This window comes from Mustela nivalis, assembly GCF_964662115.1.
Source record: "Mustela nivalis genome assembly, chromosome: 4".
Classification (NCBI taxonomy): Eukaryota; Metazoa; Chordata; class Mammalia; order Carnivora; family Mustelidae; genus Mustela; species Mustela nivalis.
Window position 1 is genome coordinate 105,744,532 of NC_139023.1, and position 26,187 is coordinate 105,770,718.

Below are 26,187 nucleotides of genomic sequence, written 5' to 3' on the forward strand. Positions count from 1 at the left end.
TACCATTCAGAAGGTTTGCCTAAAGCTGGAATATCAGCAGGAGGAAGCAAATATGTACTAGTGCTATCACTGTCTTTAACCTAGAGCACAATCTCTACACATAAGACCTTTCTCTGCAGAATTGTAAATTTTGGAAAAGAATAAGTTGTAGCTGACAGAAGATTCAAGAATCAAGCCAATAAGTTTAAAAGATTAATCCCCTCATGCTGAGAATTCAACATGTTAGTTCTTTAACATTAGAGATGTCATTGGGGCCCCTGGGTGGCTCAGTGGGTTAAGCCTCTGCCTTCAGCTCAGGTCATGATCCCAGGGTCCTGGGATCGAGCCCCTCATCAGGTTGTCTGCTCAGCAGGAAGCCTGCCTCCCCCTCCCTCTCTGCCTGCCTCTCTACCTACTTGTGATCGCTGTCTGTCAAATTAAAAAAAAAAAAATCTTAAAAAAAAATCATATTGGCAAACATATATAGAAGTTAACAGTATTTTTAAAAAAACATTAGAGATGTTATTGTCTTGGGAGAATGTGGCTATTACAGAAAAAATAGTGGGTTGAAGTCAATGAAGCAAAAAAGGACAGTGGCAATCTAATGGTGAAAATTGCTGGGCGATTCAGTAACATCTTTTCTTAAAGAAAAATTACAAACTGTTAGTTCAGTATGAACTGAGAAAACTTGTATATTCTACTTCATGCAGGTCTTCCAAGATGATAAAAGCCAGCATTTTGGAGAAATTAAAAGGTCTTTATAGAAAAATAGCAACTCAAAAATCCAAAGCACTTGACTTCTAAATCATGGTATCGATGCAATTTAGAAGTGCTGGTCCATTAAATATCTATTTTTCCCCTGTAATTTATCGTTTGAAGTTTTGTTTTGTTTTATTTTGTTTGATCTGTTTGTCTGTCTTTAACAACTCACTCCTCTGTTCACCAACCTTCTAATTTGTTAAGCTTTCTTTAACCTCGAATGCTATGATGTTATGCAAGTTTTGCTTAGTGTCAGTAGGAAATTGACCTAATGATGTTTTTGATTTTTTCGTGTGTGTAAACAAGAAAACAGGACCAAATGTGTGAGTGTTAGCACTAATTCAAAACTATTTAAAGTAGTTTTACATGAAAGTATATGTTTTATAGTATATTTGTTAGTATGACTCCTATTCAGGATGATAGATTTTGTCAAAGTCCTTTTCAGACTATCAACTGTATAGCGGTTACACTGGGCCCTCATCCTTCTATATTCAGTACTGTCTACTGTTTACATTTTTTAATGTCATAATGTAATTGCCAATGTGAACTTGGAAACAATGGAATTCTTTGAAAAAATAATTAAATTATAATATGGCCATACTTATTTGCTGATTCACTAAATTAATTATGATGTGCATACCTAATTGTATGATTAATATGCTTATGGTTCTTGTATGAACACTTATCCCTTCTAAATAGAGTTACCAGCGTGTCTCTAGTCGGCAGATGCAAGACAAGGGCTTGGTCATGATTGTGATTATCTTTCCAGCTTGTCCTTCCTCTGCCTGAGATTATTTTCTCAAGAGCCTGTTTATCTTCCATATGCTGGCCATTATCTTTTCTCCTTAGCAGTGTGCTAGTTTTAGGGACTCTTAGACTTGTGCTGTGACTGACTCATTGTCCAGTTTGTAGATTACAAGAACATACCCAGCTGACTACAAAGAGTCCCTTGTTACTGCCTCAGCTGTTTATTCCTCTTTCACTTTAGCACTACTTTGCTGTAAAATACAGTGAGCAAAGTCTTGAACTTGTTTAATGACTCCCTAACTGCTTCGCTGACCACTAATCTCCAAATAATTCCTCCTTTGTGGTGGGTGGTTTTACACATGTACATACACACATGCATAACACACAGAGACACACATTTATATTTATGTTTGTGTGTACTTGAACCTCCCTCTGAGCCTGTGATTCTAAAGCTTAATAACTAGGTATCCAATGATATTAGAAATAAAAGCTATTCCTTTCCTTAAGAAATAAAGACATATCCTTTCTGTATGTTTTTTTTTTTTTTCAGTTTCCCACTTCAAAATTCCATACTGTCCTTCAGGAGATTTAGATCAGAAGTTGGTACCACTCATGTGTGAGAATCATTTCCAATAAAGTTTTATACATGGTGGACTGAGAATCATTGTGGGCAGGGAAGCAATATTAAAAGGCAGTTACTTAAAAGTAATTGTTCATTTAGGCATTACTTAGCGTGTGATTGTTTTCGGCATAATTTGTGTATTTCCTGATAGCAGAAGAGAAAAAAGTAATGAATATGGTAGCACGACAGGATGTCGGTCACTCTTGTACATTTTGTTGTATTGAGAATATTAGAATAACCACATTCAAGCTCACTTAGTTACCCCACTTAGGGAAAGAACCAAGAAAATAATGACACCTTCTCACCAAATAGACTGAACTGCTTAGTATACCTGAGAGGTATAAAAACTAATGGAGTTCTTCCTTCTCCAGTATAAAAACAAAAGTAGGACCACAGCTCATAAGGAAAATAACCATCAGGTTGTGGCACATCAGGTTACTCATGAATATGGGTATCAATGGTCCAGAAAAAAAAAAATCCTTGTGTTTTATTTCATTATCTTTGATATCTTCATCTTATTAATGTCATAACTCTCTACATTTCTGATGGAAATATGTAAAATTCTCCTAATAATCTATTGAAGACATAATATATATTTTGAGGGAAATGTTTAGCCAAGTGTATGGATATTTTCATAGAAAGTGGGAATGCTTTTATTAACAGTATTGTGTTTCTTTTGGTTTTGGAGCCTTTTCAATCTGACAGGTCTTTTGGTGCTGGCCCTTAGTTGAGTAATCCATCCACAATGTTCAGTTGGGGATGAGAAGCAAAATAATGAGAGCTAGGGAAATGTGGGAAGCAGGTCTATGTTGATGAAGAAAGAGCTTGCCTTGAAGGTTTAATAGAATTGTCAAAGCCTTGTTGTTTGGAAGTGCTGTTAAAACCAAATGATTTTGAAGATGAAAGGACCTAGTCTGGTTGAGAATTGGAGACTGAGCAAACAAAAAGACAGCTTGCCTCATTTGCTTGCATTGTATACTGCTCAGATAGGCCCAAGAGGATGGAAGGTGGGAGCCACAGCAACAGAGAGAGGAAAAGCTACCTGGCTCTACCGTTCACTTACCATCACAAAGAGGTAACTTTCCCTCTGTATGGTGCCATGATTCCCACCCACTATCCTCTTGGGTGTGGCAATCATTTCCATCCTGAAGTTTGGTATCAAAATAGTGAATGTCCCCAGCTATTTGGGATAAATAATTTATCTTAAAACTGAAGTGCACAAGGCATAAGCAATAGCTACATTCAAAAGCCCAAAGAAGTAGTTTTGTTCTTTGTTATCGGTTTTCTTAGCTTCATCTCTTTCTCCTAGATTTGATCAGACAATCCCTTCAATATTATCCTTTCACAAATAGGAACTCCTACTTTCACACCAACCTGGAATTAACTTAGAGAGAAGTTGCCTTTCAAACATGTGTCTCCCTCACATATAATCCCTATGAGGGGAGGGAACCACACAAGCTTGCAGGATGGGGACTGCAGTGGGCCCACAAAGGCTCAAAACTGCAGGTCTGTTTAGCCTTACTGACTAGATGAGACCTTTCTAAGAGCTGGTTATAAATCTGCATCTCTGGAGATTCCAGTTCAAAGTCCAGGGATCTAGCTTCCAATCCTCCCCTATGTGTTTCTGGTGTAGAACCAGGTAAGGGAACCACCATCAGATGCTTGGAGGTCCAACCTTCTAACCTAGTCTTGCTGCAGACTGTTTTTGAAAGTTGTGACTCAAAGGCTTAAATCAAGCATCTCAGACAAGTTGAAGGCTTTTGGCTTGCACGTGTGGAGCCCTACAGACTTGTCATCCAACTCTATCAATCCTAAGGGCATCTCAAAATCCCTGACTTCTTGGTTAATGAATTTCCAAATTAGGCACAGCGCAGGGCCAGTGGAAGAATCCTCAGGTAGCACATATTTCTCATGCACCCATTGGTTGGGAGGTGGTGTTCTTAGTACTGGGGATACAGCAACCAAGACTGACCAGTTATACAACCTCACAGAGGTTATATTTCCTTGGGAAAGATCAGGGAAGAAATAGCATGCAAATTAATAAGCTAGACAATTCCTGATAGTGTTAAGTACTGTGAAGAAAGCAAATTCATGGGATGAGGAACGATTTAGGAGAGAGACAACTCCTTTAAAAAGAGTGCTCAAGAAAGAACCCTCTGACCTGTGACTCGTGGGTGAAAAGGCATCAGCCTGTGGAAATCCAAGGAAGAAAGAAACTTGGATTATTTAAGACATGAAGACCCACATCTAGAGAACAAGAGGAGGAGAAGGGGAAGGAGATGGAGGTGGACTAAAATGGTTTTATCTTAAATTGATTGCAGCACAGAATGGGTTAATATGACATGCTTTAGCCTTCTATTTGTTGATATATTCATTCCATGAACCTCTTAGTGTTCAGGAAACAACCCATCATGTTCATCATTTAAACATAAAATTATTTTAAAATATTAAATACATATACATAGGTAAAACATATAAAATAGCAAAGATATTATAAACGATGGTTGGCAGCAAAAGCTTTGAATTATGCAAATCTGAATTTAAATCCTGGATCATCCATGGAGAAGAGTGATCTTGCTTAGCCCCATAACCTGTCTTAGCTACACCATTTCCTCATCTGTATAATGAAGATTATATATATATATATATATACTTAAGGCTTTGGAAGTAGTAAAGGAAATGATAAGTACTGAATAAGGGGTTTCTAAAAAGAGAGGCTACGTCATTCTCTCAAGAATTTTGGTTTTAAAAGAGAAGGTGAGAAAGTTAGGAAATACTATTTCCCAATGATTTTGGTACTTTACAAGCTTTGATTTTTTTTTTTAATTTAAAAAATGACGATTTAATTTTAAAATGATTTTTTTTGTCATTTTAACATCTGATATTAAAGTACATCTTATAAAATGTTCTTTTATAATTTAAATTAATTTGGAGCGGTTTTTTTTTTTGGTGGTGCATAAACTAATGATGTGTTTTATGATTGATGGCATTTTAGGGTCAATGAAATACAGTTTTTATGATACATATTAACTTTCTTTTTCTCCAGGAGGTAATAAAATGTAGTACTTATTTATTCAGACCTCAGTTATATAGAGATAATTCCAAATTTCTGAATCTCTCTTTGCCTTATCTCTTCTCTACAAAGGGAAAATTCATCCCATGGCCTTGTTGTTATTAAATCAGAAGTGGTGCATAAATTTCTAAGGATGGGGTGTGGTGATGCATTATTGAAAGCACAGCAATACTATTCATTATTATTATTATATTTACTTTCACAGTTAATCTTTGAATTGGTAGATTTGGATCCTAGAGCCAGGTCTGCCATTAATTAACATTGAAATCTCTGTCTCCCTTATTCTATTTTGCAAAAGAATGTTTCAGCTAAGATGAGCTATACCTTCCTTCTGCCTCTAAGATTTTGTAATTTTTTAATCTAATTGAGAATCATAATGTGACCATAAAATGAATTTTCTTTGTTTCTTTCAGTTTGTGGGGACATCCATGGACAATTCTTTGACTTGATGAAGCTTTTTGAAGTGGGGGGATCTCCTGCCAACACTCGCTACCTCTTCTTAGGGGACTATGTTGACAGAGGGTACTTCAGTATCGAAGTAAGTCTGTATCATTTCTTAGCTATTTGGGAATGAATCAACAATATCTTGGCAAACCACAAGTGGTAAATGTTATTGTCTTAAGGAAATTCCTAGTCTATAATAGTACCCTCAGTTATTGGGATATTATGTATTCTATATTCGGTTGATTCCCATATGCTTTTTAATGCATAGAGATGCCAAGGAAATGGCTATTATTAAGACTTTGCCTTTTATACCTTTTCTATATTTGCAATTTCGCAAAAATTGCATCGTATTTTACATTAGATAATACTTTTTCCTATTGAGAGAACTAAACTAAGTTTATTAAATAAGCAGGAATGTGTTTGTATGATTATGCCTTATAATTGTGAGGCAATAACTTACCTTTGTAATTTGATAACCATGTGCATGTGTGTCTATGTCTGTGTCTGTGTTTTTGTGTGTGAGTATGTGTGAGTACACTCACAGCTGCTATATTTTGTCTTTTTTGGCATCTGTCATCTAACAAGGGTAATTTGTCAAACTCGTTAATTAAAACAAAACAGATAATTTTTGAGTAGCGGTTCTTCCTCAACCTCCCACCTGCACCTGCTTCAGGTAAGTAGAAATTGCATTCAAAATAAAGGTGAAGACCTCACTTTATTCACTTCTTTGTTTTTCCTGGTGCTTACCATGGTATCTTAAACATAGAAAGGGTTCGTTAGATATTTATTGAAAGAAATGATTTGATGGGATGCCTGGGTGGTTCAGTTGGTTGGGTGTCTGACTCTAGATTTCAGCTCGGGCCATGATCTCAGGGTTCTGGGATGAAGGCCTGCATCAGGCTCTGTATAGGGAGCTTGCTTGAGGATTCTCTTTCTCCCTCTGTTCACCCTCTACTTCCCACTTTTGCACACGCATGGGCTGTCTGTGTTTTTCTCTCTTTAATAAATAAATAAATCTTAAAAAAAAAAAAAAAGAAGAAATGATTTGAAATAAGAATGATTGTTAAAGAAGCAGAGCTCATGCTATAGTACCTGACATTTTTATATGCACTCTCAGGAAAAAAGAAAAAAAGCATTTAAAAAGATAAAAAATATTCTTTTTTAAATTATTTATTTATTTTTAAAAATTCTTTTCAGTGTTCTAGAATTCATTGTTTATGTACCACATCCAGTGCTCCATGCAATATGTGCCTTCCATATATTCTTAATTAAGAGAGAAATCAACTTTATAAAAGTCTCACACCAACATCATATATTCATAATAATCATGTAAAAAGGGGACTAGGTTTTTAAATTTTCATAATATGTTGTTTACTATAGGAATATTGAGGTTGAAGAACATACCACTCTTAAACAGCTTTTGTTTTTAAAGCTATCATACCAATTTTATATTTTTTGTTGTTCAATTTACCTTCAGTAATTGAGTCTATATATAGAGAGAGAGACACTATAGTCATTGGCTATATATATTAAAATATATTTAATATTTTCACCAAATATTAAGCCTTTATGTATTTGAGAACCATATACTTCTTATTTATTCATGAGATGAGGGCAGGATGGATGGTTTTAGTATATAAAAACAAAAGGAGCAAGTAAATTTTTGATATATCTTCCATTTGGTAAACACGGACTGTATTAGTAAACACATGAAATGTATATGTACTATAATCAGAACTATGGAGAATTTGAAGAGATGTGTAGCCTTGCTCTCTAGAAAACTAAATCTATGTTGGAAAATATGACTATAAAAAGTTATATAGAATCAAAAGCCTAGACTAGGTGGTCATCCAGGATTCAATGATTTAAATTATTAAAACCTTGTGATAAAAGAAGTATGGAAAATGATTGCCATTGCAATATAGCAAAGCGGAACAATTCTGAGAGCAAACATGATTGAGGAAGACTAAATCAAAGGAGGGAGACTAGCTAGGAAGGAAATTGAAATAAGAAAAATACAGGGGAAAACATTAGTAAACTTCACAGATGTCATTCATGTGCTAACTCGACCAACTTAGTAGGGAAGGGCGATTGAATACATTAGGACTGGTATCTGCCAGGAAAAAATAACGACCTGAGAAATGGTGGTTGGAACAAGATAAAAGTTTATTTGTCTCTCCAGTAGAAGCTCACAGATGGGACTGCCCACGTGGTATGTCCCAGCATGGTGCTAGGGCCCAGGTTCTTTCTGCCTTGTTGCTCTGATAGGCATGGGATGCACGGGCTCATTCCAAAGACTGCCTTGTGACCCAAGACAGCTACACCAGCTTCAGCCATCATGTCCCATGTTGCATTCAGCTAGAAGGAAAAGGAAAAAGAGAAGGACATGTCTTCTCATTTATGCATATTTCTTAGAAGTGGTACCATTACTTTGGCTTGCATCCCATAGACCAGAACTTGTTGCTATGGCCAGAGGTGATTTTCAATATGTAGCCAGGTTTGTAAAAGACTGCAATAAGTAGAAAACATAAATGGGCGTAAAATGTTTCTACTACTTCTCTTAAGTTACAACTGTGTGGAATCTGCGTAAATACCTTCAAAAATTATTTGAGCGACTCTTAAATACATCTTATTCATTTAACATGCAAAGTACTCCTGTGTAAGGTTCTGAGAGTGAACGAAATAGATATTCTACTTTCCTTGAAGCTCACCTTCTTAGGGAAAGCCGAAGATTATCCTGTTGGGAGTGATTATCTTTATTGGCCAAACGATGGAGTGCTATGTTAGAAAAATTTTTTAATAGCATATTTGCAATTTTGAACTACTTAATTGCCATCTTCTCAATCTAATCAAAGAAATAACACCATTCCCTAGTAATTTACTAGTAAAGAGGAACCACTAAATCATGTGTTCCTTGAGGAACAGTTGACACATTTGGACTCCATCTTTGTCTCGCCAGCTCCTTCTTTGGATAATATTATTTCTTAATCTGGTTCATGTTTATTTACCTTTGAAATTTTACTCTGAGAGTTGAGGCTTCTGAAGCTCTGGCCTCAAATTACTTGAAGTTTCCTAAACTCTCCCTAATTAGGAGCTTTTTAGAGCTCTGTTTCCTTAAATTAAAGAACTTGAGAAGCAATAATCACTAACTTACTCTTCAGCAGATTTCTTTTGAGTCTACAATTTATTTAGATACTTGAACTATAGAATTTGCAATTTTTTAAAAAGATTTTATTTATTTGTTTATTTGACAGGAGAGATCACAAGCAGGCAGAGAGGCAGGCAGAGAGTTGCGGGGGGCGGGGGGAAGCAGGCTCCCTGCTGAGCAGGGAGCCCCATGCGGGGCTAGATCCCATGACCCTGGGATCATGACCCGAGCCGAAGGCAGAAGCTTTAACCCACTGAGCCACCCAGGCACCCCCAAATTTGCAATTTTGTGTGTCGTGGGCACCTTTTGGAATTCAAAGGATCAGAGATTGAACCCCGATGCTGGTGACATAGCAAATGTATCAGGACATTTGGAAGTTCTGAGATGCATATACCAGAGTTCCCATCTTCACAAACAGCTCTTTAATTAAACTCTAAGTGTCTGGGAGTACAGCTCCAGGGACTTGCCACATGTAAACAGAAATAACAAAAATGTGAAGTCCTCCTCTATGAAAAGGATCCATTTTGATTAGACTGTGACCTTTGAGGGGCTTTGGGATGGCTCAGTGATATCATCATGTTTAAAATAGAACAGATGTTTCTATAAAATATATTTACTGAGAATACTTTGGGGCTCTTAATGGTGGATTAAGGAAGCTTACATTGTTTGCATGCTGAAATGCTCTTGTTGGGCTGGGATACATGAGCTCCTTTATTCCTCACAGTTCTGCAAGGAATGTGCAAATGTCTTCGTTCAGTGCGGGTGAAAACCAGAGCTCAGAGAGAGTTGCATGCATAGTAAATGACAGCGCGGGCTTGGAAGTCTGTGCTTTTCCCATTTCACCCCACGCTTTGGCCACATTCACGAGGCGAGCCACCAAAAATGCACACATCAGTGTTGCAGAAGCTGATCCACACTTTTATATCCACTCATGCACATGCAAACAGGCACACGTGGCCCTCTCCTGCACCTCTTCAATCTGAAGGTCCAGCATGGAATACAGCATATTCTGTTTGAGTAAGACACTCTCAGTTTACGAGACTTCCTAAAATCAGAGCTCCCTTTTCCGGCGTGGACTATCCTAACAGCTTTCAAAAGGTTCTTGATTCCTCAATAATTTAGCGCTGCCCTGCAGGTATTTTTTGGCTCTCCTCTGGGCAAAGAGGAGCCACTTATGTTTAATTTTACCAAATCAGCTTTGACGAGTAGGTTCATACAATCTCTGCCGGGTAGTGTTTCCAAGCAGTAGGTAATGTGCTGTGGGCAGGACACGGAGTTCGTTTCTACACCCCTCCCCACCCCTTCCCACCACCTTCTCTCTCTGCCAAGATTAGAAATCACTCCCCACAACATTAGCCCAGCTAAAACAAGCGGGCTTTTGAGTAGTGATGGAAGAGGTAATTTTGTTTGGAGTAATAATTTGTCTCACACCAAATACCATCCTTTTTCTGATGATAGCATTATGCTACCTAATCTCTTTGATCAAGCATACGTGTCTGTAGAGGTCCGCGTCTGAGTGAGCTCCTCCGAGAATGCAGAGAAAAACAGAACTGCAGACGAGGCACGCCTCGCCGTTTCCTTCTGTTTGCTTGCTCGCATGCTTTTCTTAGCCAATCTGTGCGGCTCCACGCCGCAGGGCTGTGAGCTTAGCAGCAAGCCCCCACTCCTGTGCTACTTACATAAAGGTCTCAGCCCAAGCCTCAAACTCAGTTAAGCAGGAAGAGTTGTTGTGTTTATTCGCTGTGAACTCAGAGACGAAATGAACCACGGCAAGTCAGGCAGCATCCCGTGTTTCTGCATGAGAATAACAAGCAGACAGTGCAGCAAGCCGTGTTAGGTGACAGAGTGATGCCACAGACGCAAGGAAGGAATTGTCTGCTGTCTCCCCGCCACCAATGGTCTCTGTTAGTGCAGGACTAGAGGCTCTGCTGCCTGTCGGCATGCTTGTCAGACCAGGCAGGGAATGTCTGAGAGGAGCCGCATTTGACATTTCGGGAGTTTGGATCTTTTCCCAGCCAGTGTACATCCCTCACTTAATTGTCCCATGACTGAGAGGCATCCCTTTTGATTGGAACATATCACAGCGTGGAGAATTATTTTGGAAGGCTGCTTGATGTATATCTGAAGCTGTCTATTTGCTTTTTAACTTCCTCTTTTGCCTCTTTCTTTACTACCCTATACAAGTTTCCAAGAATACTCATAATCAAAAGGCATAAATTACAAAAATAAATCATTGCACGACTCTTACCAGTGAACCAATTAAACTAATGAAGAAGACGGTATCCTTGGCAAAACTATATCCTTAGTGCTGCTTCATTGGGGAAGATTGATAGATTAAATAGGAGAAAACCATGTCTGTGACAGAAATTAATAAAAATATAGAGGGTGCTCAGTTGTTCATACTTTAAAACTAATTGTAAGTCGTAACTGTTAAATTATTTCAAATAGCCCTGGAAAGACCGTCAAGGTCTGGTTGAAAGTCATTTGCACAAGGAATTTACATCTAGCCGTGCAAAAAAGGCCAACGTAACTCGCCTCTCTGTTTCCACCTTAACCAATTAATTCAGTGAACATTTTGTTCACATTAGCCATCTCCTACCACATAGAAGAAAATAACCAATTATTTTAACTAATTTGTGTTTCCGTGCATAGTGATTGTGATACTTTTTTTTAGAAGAAACTTTCCTTTTTTTAAAAAATAAAGTCCAATTATGATTTCGCTTCAGATCGACAGGTCCCCAGAATATTAGATCTTTAGATGGCAGAACAGTTGCCCGCAAGACAGTGTTGTACTTGGCGGCTCTCGCCCACCAGATGTTGAGGGTGAAGGCTGGCCGGGCTCCACTCTCCAATCCACTCTTGCCCTTTCATTTACCATGCCACTTCTTCCATATTGGCTGCATTTGTGGTTTTAGTCAGCGCTTGGGCAGATATTTTGTTCTTGCCACAGGGGAGAAGGAAATAAAATGTGAAAACAGGATTTTTATTTTGAGGGTATGCTGAGCCAAGAATTTGGAAATTAAGTTATGTTTTCTTTCTCCCTTTCTTTTTCCTTCTCCTCTTCTTTTCTCTATTCTTGCTTTCCTTCAGTCCTTCCCTACCTCCGGTGTTCCTGTCTTCCTTCTCATTTACAGGAAAAAGGAACTAATATTTCTTAAACTCCCATATACTAGGTGCTTTATATCCGTTAAATAACAAGGATATCAAATGTGCTGTGAATCATTAAAAAGGTAAATAAGTATGAAAAGCATATCATAAAATATTTCTGTATCACTCTTTGAGATTTCAGTTAGGAAAACGCTACAGAAATTAAAACTAAAGGCGATAAAGCCATGTGCTAATGTCAAAACCGGATCTTTAACAGACGGCAAGGAGAAAATAAGGGTCCTAAAAAGCGACTCCTGTAGCACTTAACAGGGGTTAGAAAATCGTGTTTTAGATTTTAGTTGGAGAGATAATAGCTTTGCTTAAGATTCTTGCAGACAAAGCCAATGAGAAGAGTTCAGAATTGTGGTTGGAATTTTAGAAATGTAATAAACATTTCCAAAAGGATATTGATTGGGAAGGGCCACAAGGGAGCCTTCTGGGTGCTGAAATGTGAGTGGATTTGGTTAGTCATTTCATGAGAATATACACATATACAGACTCATTGACTGGCGTATTGAAAATATGTGCGCTTCTTCCTATATAAATTAGACTTTAATAAAAACAACAGCAAGAAAAACTTTTTTAAAAACAGCTACAGTATGGCCAAAACATATACTCTTTCTCAATATAAAAACAGAATATATTAGATGTGACAATTTTAGTAAATAAATATAATTTTTTAAAAGATTTTATTTATTTATTTGATAGAGATCACAAGTAGAGAGGCAGGCAGAGAGAGAGGAGGAAGCAGGCTCTCTGCTGAGCAGAGAGCCCATGCTGGGCTCCATCCCAGGACCTTGAAACCATGACCTGAGCCAAAGGCCAAGGCTTTAACCCACTAAGCCACCCAGGTGCCCCATAAATATAATTTTTAAAAGACTTTACATTCTCATCTTATTCCAAACTAGACATCCGAAGTTAACAACCAATATGGAAGTGTGTATGTGTGTGTGTGTGTGTATTTCTTTAGTATTAAGGTACAACTTTGTAAAGTTTAAATTGGGAATAGTTTTCTCATTGACTGTAATAATTGTTTACAAATATCTTCTCTGAAGTACGAGACGAGTTTGAGTAACACTCCTTTTGTGGAAGCATGTCAGTGTACCCTGAAAACCAGATGTGTAACAGTCAGAGACTCATCAAGCCACCATACTACCCACTGGGATAAGAGGGAATGTGCACCATGGACGACGGATCATAATGCCTTAAGGATCATTTGTGTAGACCATTTGGTCAACTGTTCAGAAATAGTAATATTATTTGTCATGTGAACTTTAGCTAATAAGTATAACCAGAAAATGATAATTAGAAAATTAATTGAAGTAACAAATATATATGTGTGTGTGTGTGTGTGTGTGTGTATACAAAATTTGATGTCAACCCATTATTTGTTTACTCCAATTATAATTACATAGTTGGAAACAATATCTTACTTGAAAAATAAGTAATACATACTTGCCTTGATAATTAGTATTTTTCCCCAGGACGTGGACTGTATATTCAAACATAATTATTTCCACTCATTTAATAAATTGGTATATAAGCTGACAGAGGTGATTAGTCTTCACAGGTATCACAACAAATGAATCACTAGTAGCTTTTCTTGGTGGACATTATGCAGCATATTTACTTTATGTTGGAAAGCTCTTTATAAAAATGTAAATGTTTTAAATGATTTTTGGTTTCAGATTTTAGTAACCAGAATCAGGCTTGTCTCAATATTTTTGTGGTCCTCTTATCTTCTTATCCTCACTTTTAGAAGATAAACTTAATGAGGAAAAAAGAGCATACTTGTTTTCAAAGAGTGGTTTTCTCTTTCCTGTGGGTTCTTGATGAATGCCAGTGAAGGATAATGAAATTGATGGTAGTACTCCAGTATCCTGCTTATCTTAATTCACACTCCAGGATGACTGTGTAAGAGGAGGCTTATTCCAAACCTGGTGAATTCAAAGGGGACCTTCATTTTTACACAAACTGTAATACCCAAGTAATTAATTTGAGAGTTTTAAGGTATATGAAATTCTTCCTGTAGTTACTTGCAGAATGTGTAGTGAGATCTCTGGCCTTCAGTTTAATTATATTTGGATGTAAACCAAGCCAAACAGTGGGTGTAGAAGTTACTTAAAAAATAAAATCTTAAAAAAAAAAAAAAAAAGAAAAGAAAAAAGAAAAGAAAAGAAATCAGTCAGCCTGAGGCTGGTGGCATTGTTTACTTCCAAATTTTGTCTTGCCTTTCCTTCCCAATTTTCCTGTTTCTTTCTTTCTTTTTTTTTTTTTTAAACAATTATTTATTTATTTGACAGAAAGAAAGATCACAAGTAGGCAGAGAGGCAGGCAGAGAGAGAGAGGAGGAAGCAGGCTCCCTGCTAAGCAGAGAACCCGATGTGGGCCTTAATCCCAGGACCCTGAGACCATGACCTAAGCTGAAGGCAGAGGCTTAACCCACTGAGCCACCCAGGCGCCCTCTCCTGTTTCTGTTATCTTTTTTTTTAATTTGTTTTATAAAGAAAGGTGTCTTTATTCATTAATTGCTAATCACGTTTCTTCTCATGCTTGTACACCAGTATATTTTGAGTATATCTTTATTCAGACTTCTTCCAATAGACCCTGTATAGTCCATTGTTTTCTTGTGGTGCATAGAAAATCAGTTTATGCATATAAACCTTGGCTTTGTACTAATATTTTCTGTTTAATTTTTAATATCCTCCATAATAAGGTCTAGCCTTTTGGAAACTTTTGGTCATAGGCACACATTAGTTCATGTCTTCCTCATGTGTGGGCAATGGGACCCTTAAATATATGGGAAAATGTTTATTTTTGTTATTCTTATTTTTTTCAGTGTGTGCTGTATTTGTGGGCCTTGAAAATTCTTTACCCCAAAACACTGTTTTTACTTCGTGGAAATCATGAATGTAGACATCTAACAGAGTATTTCACATTTAAACAAGAATGTAAGTATACTTCGAGCCTCTTCCTTTAATGCCGTATGTGCTAGTCATTTTAATTCATACCAAGAGCACATGATGATATCCATTGCCTAAAACTCAAAAACTTAAAAAATGATACCATTTTGTTCTGTCATTCCATATGTCTTTCTAAGCATGGACAATGAAGAGAATTCAGAATTTCTTTTTAAATTATAAATTTTCTATATAGTGATCTGAAAGTTCAAATTAATTTTTGATGTAATTTGTCCTAAGAACCAATGATTAACTTAGTTTCTAAAAATAGCCAGAATACTACTATTCAGGGGAATAATTTTACCCTTTCATCTCAAATCACTCAAGAAAAGCAGATGGAGGGCAAATTCAACTGTATCTCTTTTGGACTCAATAGACTTACTAGCCTCTAGTGGATTTTACAAAATTAGAGATGACGTCTTCCTTCAGACATAAATACTAGAAGTGAGGAGTACTTCATGTAAATTCATTTTCCTCTTCTCTTAATTTTCCCTGTTGTTCAGTGAAACAAATTTCTCTCTGTCATTTAGCCCTCTATTCAGTGGAGCACAGAGACTTTTCTCAGAATATTAGCTATAAGTCAGTAAGGGAAAAGCAACGTGCAGTGATATGGAAACAACTTTAGAAAATTTCTTGCCATCTCCTTTTCTATAAGATCACTTAGGAAAATTAGCCAGCTTTACGTGCTCTGTTGGTCTCCTAGTTGTTTGTATATATAATTTTTGAGATACAGCTGCAGATCAATAGCAAGGATATATACGGAAGTTCTCGTCTCTGCCATATAAAAAGTTACTAAAAACTGTAAAATAGGGATGAACAACAAGAATGTAAAACAGTACATCTAAGGATTAATAATGCAGGTATAACCCGCCTTTTGAAATTATGTCTTATGTCACTTTGCTTTTATGAAAACCTACATTAGTACCTGTTATTGCTAACCAAAAGAAATCCAAAGAGAATTTTGCTTTTAGGAAGAAAGGTGAAAAACAAAAATAGTGAGTGGTCAGTGTTACACGTGCAGCGAGCACTTCTGGAGGCAGCGCTCAGGCCTGAGCAATGAGTAGGTCACCATGCCCCTTCCCTGGGAACCTTCTGTGCACCTCACCATCTAGCCACCAGGGCTTTGAACTGGGTCCGTGAGCATCTGTGTTCTATCTCCATTTATTTTGTGCATCCATTACAAGTAGAATAAATCAGACAAGATGGGATTGGGAGGGAGACAAACCATAAGTGAATCTTAATCTCACAAAACAAACTGAGGGTTGCTGGGGGGAGGGGGTTGGGAGAAGGGGGTGGGGTTATGGACATTGGGGAGGGTATGTGCTTTGGTGAGTGCTGTGAAGTGTGTAAACCTGGCGATTCACAGACCTGTACCCCTGGGGCTAATAATACATTATATGTTTATAAAAAATAAAAATTAAAAATAAAATAAAATAAAAATAAAATGCAAAAAAAACCAAAACCAAAACCAAAAAAACAAGTAGTGTCAGGATATCAGAAAAGCCTAAGAGGTTATTTTTTTGGATCTGAGAATGCCCCCCAGTTTTTCCGTATCAGTGAGTGATAATTGCTTCGGCTTACAGATGGCTTCGTAGGAACACTGCACTTCCAGATAGTGGCTGAAACCTGTACTCTCCCTCTTCGAAGCGTGCAACTTATTTGATCATGCTTTGCAACTTGGCAATGTATAGTTCTATGCTAGTGGTTTGATGCTGGGAAGGAAATGTTAAAAAAAAACCCAAAACTGTTTCATGGAAATTATCCTAGCTATGAAATCACGAGTCAATTATTTATTTTTTTGAATCATGTTTTAAAAGGTAAAATAAAGTATTCAGAACGCGTCTATGATGCCTGTATGGATGCCTTTGACTGCCTGCCCCTGGCTGCCCTGATGAACCAGCAGTTCCTGTGTGTCCACGGTGGTTTGTCTCCCGAGATTAACACCTTAGATGATATCAGAAAAGTAAGTTCTGTTGTTTTGAAGCCTCGTCATTCTGGGCACTTCATTAATAAACTGAAAACAGGAATGTCCCTGTCTTTTTCAAGAACTTTATCCTTTTGAATTGAAGTAATTTAAAGTTGTCACGCACCTCTTCTTTGTATTCATTTTTCTTCAGGAAGAAAAATATATTTATACTTGAAAGGGTTTTTATCTCGAAAACCTCAGGGTTCCTTTTACCATGTGATATGTGTCACTGAAATGTATAATGTTTGATTGCTAAAAAATAGATGCCTTTTTTCCCCCTTTGGCTGGTGTTAAGCAACCCATTGTATATTCATAGTCTATTAGAGCCAGAAAATGTTGCTTCACTCTTGGGAAAATATCACAAGTCGACCCTTAGAATATGTCCATATTATCATTTTTAAAAAATTATTATTTTCATGCTTAACACTTTAAAACAACAGTCTGACCAAAGCAGTTGTGATGTCCTGTAGACTGTAATGAGTGGTTAAGTGAAAGCTGATTTTTTTTGAGGTATTTTTTACTTAATTTAACATTGGCTATTAGCAGTTGTGTTAGCCAGCAAAAAGATGAGTTAGCTTGAGTATGGAATTATCTTTTTCTTGAGAATATGTGATAATATGAGATAGTTTTATATAGTAGAAGAGAAAATCTTTTATATATTATTATTATTATTGGTGTGCTCAATATTCTTTGAAAAGTTCCCTGACTTTTAAAGGAAAAACTATATTTAAGGAAATGAAACATTCAAATTCTATCTTCATACTCTCAATAAGGTCCAAGTTTTCAAGTGTAAAAATAATACAGTATTTAGTTTCCCATCAGAAAGGAAATGCATGATTTTTATTTTTAAAATCAAACAGAAGTACATTAAATAAACCTTTGCTTCCTGCTCTGTGTCTTTTTTTATAAGACACCACTATCCATCTGCTTCTAGAATTCTGTAGCACACAGAGCATGGGTATTTGCTCTCTGTTGAGTACGAGAAAGACATGACACTGAACTACAGTCATGGAGTTGAAGGAGAGAGTGGTTCACTTTCTGTATGAGTTCTATAATCAGATGGACTTTCATTATATTATCTAAAATTTATTAATTTTAGAATGCACTTTGTAACATTTTGAGAGTTAAGTTCTATATTCTGGTTGCTGTACCAGATGTTTAGCTGGGAATTCCAAGTAATCAGAAAGACTCCCCTCCTTTGCTGTTCTATCCCTAATAAGAAGCTCTTCTTTCTTAGGAAGAAATTCTGTATTTTTATGAACAAGCATTATTTTTCTTGGATGAATTATTCCAAAAGCATAAATTATTTAAGTCTCTTAACAAGTCTAAGTTTGCAATGAATATTTTATGGGTAACATAATGGTTGAAATATAGAGGGTCTTTGCTTATTGAAGTTTTTCATTGAGTGTTGAAAATGTGAGATATTGCCTCATTCTTTTTAGATATTAGTAAAAAATGGTGTGTAGCAAAACCATTATTTATGTCACCTTTTATGTATTGGGAAAAAGAATTTGACCAGCTGCCAGGCTTATATATCCACCTTTCCCTATAGGTTTTTGAAAAATATTAAAGTATTGAATATGAAGAATATCAGTTCTTAATAGGTTTTCACAGCTGTTTTATGCTTTTTTTTAAGAGACTATAATGTCTGCTAACTTCACCCAAGATTCTTTAATTGCAATTCAATCAGGATAAACTACAGGAAAGTGATAGTGTTATAAAATTGTTGGTGAAATGTCATTTCCAGTTATTATATTGCTCTTGCTTTCTAAATACACCTTTTAAAATTGAAATATGACTTTGCTAAACATTTATAGCTCGAAAATGGATTTCATATGAGGGTTCTGGTAAACCTATAAAGCTTAGAATTGTGAGCTGAAGAATGACCAGCAAAATTGGGGTTTATTTTACTGCCTATCATTCCTCTTGGTTTGTAACTACTAAGATAAACTACAACAGGCTTGTACTCTAATTCGAAACTAGATAGCCCCTAATAATGAATATCCAGAATGCCGTGTAACAAGTGGCTGCTCTTAAAATGAAAGCCGTTTGTTCTCCAAGTCGTATCGTTCAGTATAAACCCGATACGTTGTTCTGCATCCAGATTTCTAAGTCTCAGTTTTATGGAGGCAGTAACAGAAATTTCCCCAAAGGCAAGACAACATAAAAGCTCCTCCTCAGAAGTGAAACACAGGGTCACCTCAACTGGTAATGACTAAAATATTTAGATCAAATAAGTAAGGAGGAGGAAAAGAAAAGATAAAAAGTAAACTAGGAGACGAAAAGAGAAGCAAGGAGTAGGAATTAAAGAAACACGAGGGAGGTGAAGAGTGAGACGAAGACTGGTAATGAAGAGGCTCCTCTGGAGGAAGGAGGGAAAGCTGGAGAGGGAGAGGAAGCGTGGATGGACGGGGAGGGAGGAAGGCAGGAGAGCAAACAGCAGGAGAGGAAGAGGGCCGCCCTCACAGGGCACAGAGCTGGGGAGGCAGTCAGGGACTTCAACAGCGCTTCTACTTTCTGAATTCCAAGCTTCCAAAGATTAGTATTTTGCTATCTTCTATTTTTCTTAGTTAGACCGATTCAAAGAACCACCTGCTTATGGACCTATGTGTGACATCCTGTGGTCAGACCCCCTGGAGGATTTTGGAAATGAGAAGACTCAGGAACATTTCACTCACAACACAGTCAGGGGGTGTTCGTACTTCTACAGGTGAGGAGGGACGGCTCGCCTTTGGGAGCATACTTGGTTCATCAGTGTTCTAAGTTATCAGTTCATGGGTGGTTTGATGTGTTCATGATGTTTATGTAACTTCTCTAAGAAACAAGGCTAAATGAAAGGTTCACTTTGCAAGCCTTGTTCAGGTGGGTTCATAGCACTTGCAAAAGGAAAAGATAAATAAAACATTTGTATAAATACACAGATATAACTAGGAATAATAGAAAAGGCATAAAAGAGGCCTTGGTATGAGTGGTGAGGCAGCTGAAGAAGAATTTAGTAGAAAATGTGTTGTTTCAAGAACTGAAGTAAAAAATCCAATGCCAGCCTTGATTTTTCGTTCAATTATATAATCACTTAAAACATTTTTTATTTGTTTTTGTAACTTAAATCAGGAAAATAATTTTAAATCTGTTAATAAAATGATATTGAAGTTACTCTTAAATTTTCTTAAGTTTATTAGACTTCCTGGGTAAATTAAAATTAACATAGCAATCAGGACATAGGGACCATAGTAAATTTATTTTTAGCCCTTTGACAAGCCACTTTGCAATATTGTGGCAGTAATTTTTATACTTGCCAGTGGAGGGGAATCTGCCCATTGTCAGTGTTTCAGATCACTTCAGAAAGAAGTTGGCGACGTTGTTGGTTTTTTGCATCCTCACAATTTTCCTGATGTCCAGCTGTTGCCTCTGCTTTTGATTAGTCTCTGTTCCACTGGGTGTTCTTAGCATGAGACACACAGTTGATGTGACAGTGGCCAGAATAACAAGAGAAGGAGGCTGTGGAGGAATCGAGAATGTTAAACTCTATAAGACATAATCTTTAAAGAAAACAAAACAAAACTTATAAACCTAATGTGATATGCACTGAGGTCGATGCTTAATTCCAGCCCCTGCAGTGGAGTAGCTGGAAAGGCTGGGGCAGTTGGGGGGTGGGAGGAGACTCTGATACAGACGCTTGTCTTCTGTCTGGAGAGCCAGCAGCCATCAGCATCTATATAACATTGATCAGAGTTGGTTCAGTGGTGGAACATTTTGTTCCATATCTTAAGTTTTCCTTACAGGGGGAAAAAGCTGCCTTTTATATATCTGTTGAAGTGATTGAAAAATTAGTTTGTGAACAGAAAGTCTTGTATACTGCCGAGCATCCTTCAAAGAATACTTTTTATTATAAATATTAATAAAGCGGTTTGCTCTAAGCCTGTTCATCAGAAAGGTTACAATTCATTTCTGTGTTTTGGAAATTTGGGCTCCAGGTCAAATGAGTCTATTTTGGGTGGAAGGAAGAAGCATGGTAAAATCATTTCTGCAAAGCCTGAGGTTTCTTTTCGGTAGTTAATGTAGAAGTAGTCTTTTATTAAATATGCTAAAAGTTTTAAGGAACAGATAAATGTTGTGGACATATATCAAAGCGAAGTTTTCAATTTTTAAAATCTGGTGTTGCATCCCTCATCATACCGTGAGTGTTTAAATTACTTACTTGATACTGCTGAGCTGTGCTTCAATACTATGAGAGCAAACAAAAGCCAAACCTCTTGACTTTGATGTTGAGGCACATTGCCCTGACCTTTCCTTTTGTTCATAGTATATGTAACATTCTTCTCTTAGTTTTCTGAGTCAGCTGTTGAAGGAAATAATATTCTAAATGAGGTTCTGTACAGAGCTTATATAAAGTTATGGTATTTTTGTTTTGTCAATATAGACAAAGATGTGTTTACATCAGAGATAAAGTCCATCAACTAGATAATTAGAAGATTATTCATGTTTTCACACTTTTGTTCTCAACAAAGTGGTTACTTAACTTCTCTCATTAGAGTTTCTTTAGTATCGCTGGCCATGACAAATGCTGAATATTTAAATCCATAGCCTATAGATGAATGGCAAAGGAGTCTGGATTTTGTTTTATCTAAGGAGAAGAAAAAGGACAGTTTCCTTCTCTTAGAGCTTTTTGATTCTTGTCTTTAGTTCGGTGGAGGGGTCAAGGTGTCTTCTGGTGGCTGCGCTTGATAGAGCTGACCTAGGGGCACAAGAGAGAGCGATCAAATTGGTCGAGAAACTCGGTGACAATGCACCTGTTTGAGTTGTCGGCAGTGATGTTGATTGGCAACTCCTGGTTCTATTTGATGCATTTATATAGAGCCTGCATACTTAATTTGCTATGCCACCCTAGCCTCATCTAACATGGTGTCTGGGCCATGATTTAAATAAAATGAAGTTCTGCAGAAAAGGGTATCAGTAAGAAGGCATGAACGCCACCATGAGTTAGAGAAGAGAGCGTGACCTGGGAAGGAATCCTCTGCTCTGGCCCCAGTGCCACCATCTTTGTAACCTAAGATCACAGTTTGCGAACTCACATGCCTATGACGTCCCGACAGGTACTTGAGATACTTGAAACAGGCCAAGTCTTACACTGTAAAAATTCGTGAGGCTCCTGACAAACTGAAGGTAGAAGTTTCATTTTCATGTAGACCAAACAAAGCTGTTGGCTGGATTTGGTGCTTGGGTTGGCAGTTTCTGTGTCTGCCTTGGGTGAATCACGTAAGCTTTGTGTTCTAGGTTTAGCTTACTTCAAAAGGAGTGAGTTACATCAGACCTTCTGAAGTTCCTCTAAACTCTGAGCCTTAAAGAACATCTTGACAGTCATTTTAAAAGCTTTTTTTGAAGCTGCAAATCGAGGCTTACTCAAATCACTGCCAGTCTCTTAATCACCCATCAGCCATGTGTCTGCTCATCACATGGAACCCGCCTTCCCTTCTGCAGCTGACACTCCTGCTAACCCCTTCTACCTGGAGATCCTCTGGTTCCTCCTCCTGCATCATGATTCTCCTCTAACTTGTCCAGCAGATCCCTGCCGCTTCTGCTTGGTCATCCTCCTGCATCCAACATTTTTTTTTCATTTTCCCCTGGAGCCTCCTCTTCCCTTAGCTTCCCTGTAAACTGTATAGACTCTGTGGTTTGATTACCAGATCTAGCCCCTTCATCTGTTTATCTTTCCTGAGCTGGACTTCTCTATTTCTAAGTGGCTGCTTGAATTTTTGTCTTAGATGTCCCATGGTCACCTTAACCTCAACTCACCTTGCCTGAAAGGGCTATGGTTTACTTCCCCAGTGGGGATTCCCCTAATTTCACCATTTCTATTAAGGGTTTCTATTAAGAGATATTTTCGCTTGTTCTTTTTGCATGGAAATCACTACCAATCAGTCATCATATCTTATTGACCCTAGGTGCTGCTATCACCAGCACCTAGATCACACTGCCTTCCCTTATTCCCACTCTGAGTTCAAGATTTTCATTTTTAGTTCATTGGACTCACATCTAAATTTCACAATGCCCTTCTCACTCCCTCCTCCAAGTCATATGGCTTCCTTAATGGATATCCTTTTTAGAATCCATTCACTCATTCAATTATTTAACAAACATTAGTTGAGCACCTATTATGTATGCCTTCTGTGAGGCTTTATAGATACTCAGAGTCCTGCCTTTGAGGGTAAGTGCCTCTGAGTGGCAAAGACCCATACGCTATGACAAATAAAATTCAAGGTGAGAAATGCTATGGAAATATGGAGATTATCACAGACACGCACATACACAGCTATACAGAGTTGGGGGGCCGAACCCAAACAGGTGTGGATTGGAATTTAAGGGACAAGTCATGGTAGAAGTGTTATTAGATCTGAGCTTTAAAGGATGAACGGAACACATCCAACCAGAGTCATCTGGGAAGGCTCTTTGCAGGCAGGGAAAGTGGTGTTCATGAAAATATGGTGGACGAGAACACATCTGGAAAAATGACGATCTGTCCCCTTTTAATTCTCATGCCCAGTTACAGTCGGCTGCCTCACTATACACTAGAGTTGAACATACATCTAACTAAGCCATTCTACTTGTATTTTTATATTCACCAGAAATGTGCATGTTTGTACCCAAAAGATTGCATATAGCAACCATATTCGTAATAGCCAAGAAATGGAAACAGCCCAGATATCTATTTAATAGAATGAATAATAAATTGTATATCTACATACCCAAGTACAGCAAATGAGAAGGGGTTCACCAAAGCTGCACATAATGATACGGGTGAATGCCACAAGGATAGTGTTGAGTGGAGGAAGCCTGATACTAGAGCTCATGTTGATAATAGCATTGAAATAAGAGTTTAACGTGACAGAAAGCTAATCTGTAGTGTTCAAAGCCAGAGTGGCCATGACTCTTAGTGAGGAGGTGATGGTGACTCGAAGGAGCTATGGAGGGTGCTGGGGTTCAGGCCATGCACATTCTGTGATTTGATCTGAGTGTTAGTTACAAGGGGAAGATAGATCTATCCGTTGGTTTTCTTCTGGTTTGGGCAGATTTCTGTATAGATGTTATACTTCAACAAAACGTTTGCCTTAAATAAAAATTGCTCATTTGCTCCTGAGGCAGCCTGCGGTCAGGTGCAAGTGAGCACTTACACTCTGGCAGGAAGAGTTGGAGCCCTTCCAGGCTTGATACCTGGTGGGTAAAATGAAATTAGCTGGAGAACCCTGGGGCAAAGGAAAAACAAAACAAAACAGAGGAAGCCCTGGGAACAGGTACGCCTGACAGCATCCAGGAGACACCGGGACACCCCAGGGCTTAGGACCTATTGCCCAGCCCCCAGAAGCAGAGGAGGAGCTTGGCAGTCGGTCAGAGTCCTCTCTTACTGCTGGGTTGGCAGAAAGTAAGGACACCAAGGAGGCACGAGAAGCTTCCTCCCAGCCCCTCAGCAGGGGTTGTGAGCTGCCTGCCTGCCTATGCTTTGCTGAACCCCGTGAGGGAAAGAAACCTCTCCATCTCTCACCTGCTAGACTGCCCCGTTGAGACTACTCCCGCGATTGAGTGTAAGCTCTGATAAGCTGACAGATTGCTGCTAAGCATTTAGGATATGAAGACAAATACGATAATGTCCGTCTCTTAAGGCATTCAGTATTTCTGGAGAGCAGATATATACCCATAATTTACACTACAACATGATGAATGGTATCTTAGACAAATATGTTATGGGATCATGGTGAATGTAGCAGTTCTCCACACCTCAGAGTGAGGCAGGTTTGAGGGGAAGGGTTTATAGGGGATAACTTAGCCAAGGCTTGGTGGAAGAGTAGGCTTTTCCAGAAGAAAAAATACTCAGTAGAAATAAAGTCATAAAAGCTATGAGGAAAGCATTTTAATAATGCAGGTTGGCTATATCTTAAAGAGACAGAAACCTGGGAGGCTTAATTCAAGGTCTAAAACATAGTTTCATATAGGAAGGAACTAAAATAAGAGAATAAACAGAATGAGTCTAATAATAATCTATTTTATCGAATGCCCAAACAGTTTCTCTCACATTTCTCGTGTTTCTCGTTTCTACTTCTTTACCTTTGTTCATGCTCTGTCTGCATCCGTCCCTCTCCCGCTGTCATTCTAACTCCTTTCCTATCTAGTATTCCCCATAGGTCATTGCCTTTGTGATCTAATGTGAGTCACAACTAATAACTTTAACAGGGCTTAAAAAAAAAAAAATCCATGGATTAAATTTTAAGATCTAATTGGCTTTATTAAACAATTCATGACCTGGGCAGCTCTAAGGGGCTCTTAAGGGCTGGGCAAAATGGAAGGTTTTTATAGGAAGGAGGGTGGGTTGAGGGGTTATTAGCAAAAAAAAAAAAAAGAAAGAAAGAAAGTCTTGTTTCAGGCCAGTCCCGTTGCTTTGGGCGGGGGGAAGGGGAAGGGGGGGGGTCTCACACAGATTACCTCATCTGCCTGTGGTGGAGGCAGAGGGCCCATGTGACAGATTACGTCACTGAAGCACATCAGAACATTCCTGATTGACCCGTTAAGATTTACTTTTCTGGGGAAAGTTGCAACTTCCATTAGGTTAGGTATAAAGCCCCAGATGGTGACTTGGCCTAAGTGATACCATTTTAGGCCTATAGGTTTCTTTTTCACAACAGCTACTAACTAGACTCTGGGGTTGCTGACTCATTTCTGTGCTGCGTTCTTTCTTCCACAACATGGTAGCAGAGAGAAAATTAGGAGTTGTTAAATGTCTACCACTCTCAGTCAGGCCCTAGACTAGGGAATTTACATATATTGCTAACTCATTTAATCTTTATCTCGAGTCTATGATATAACTGCTACCATCTGCATTTTTACCAGTGAGGTAATTTGGGCTCAAAGAGGTTAAGCCATTTTCCAGAGTTTACACAGGAAATTGGAATAAGAACCCAGATCTAAGGATTCCCACTATTCCATGGAAATTTCCACCTCCTTTTCTACTCAGAGGAAAGTATTCTCTAGTGCTTAAGGAGTAATCAAGTCCAAGAGGAGGGGGAAAAAAAAAAAAAACCATTTTCAGAGAGTCTAGCTTTTTCCCCAAACATAGTTTTTTTGTTTGTTTGTTTGTTTGTTTGTTTGTTTTTTGCATGCTGGTAAGTGAGTATGATAAAGTTAGAAGCTGGCCTTCACCGATCTTTGCATTAAGTCTTCTTTCAAGACATGTCCAGGACACTGGGTTAAACAAAATCATACTAGGTTTGCTTGACAAGGGTACCCATGGATAGGTTTGTGAGTAGGACTGAGATCCAGCAAGCCCTGTGTTCAAAAGGAGGTCATGGGCCCATG

General features: G+C 38.0%; 1 protein-coding gene and 1 long non-coding RNA gene across 12 annotated transcripts in view; one reads left to right on the forward strand and one right to left on the reverse strand.

The window, feature by feature from the left end:
* PPP3CA (protein phosphatase 3 catalytic subunit alpha) overlaps positions 1-26,187 on the forward strand; it is a 317,728-nt gene that overhangs the window by 230,125 nt on the left and 61,416 nt on the right. For all 11 annotated transcript variants that reach the window (XM_082729055.1, XM_082729056.1, XM_082729058.1 and 8 more), the window contains 4 exons: positions 5,594-5,718; positions 14,759-14,870; positions 16,697-16,842; positions 19,416-19,555. In XM_082729055.1, the coding sequence (XP_082585181.1) occupies positions 5,594-5,718; positions 14,759-14,870; positions 16,697-16,842; positions 19,416-19,555 (523 nt within the window). The remainder of the gene's footprint in view (positions 1-5,593; positions 5,719-14,758; positions 14,871-16,696; positions 16,843-19,415; positions 19,556-26,187) is intronic.
* LOC309863834 lies at positions 7,964-10,281 on the reverse strand. Its single transcript, XR_014311288.1, has 3 exons — positions 10,265-10,281; positions 9,434-9,498; positions 7,964-7,982 (listed from the first exon to the last, which is right to left on the reverse strand). It is a non-coding gene; the product is annotated as an uncharacterized lncRNA (long non-coding RNA).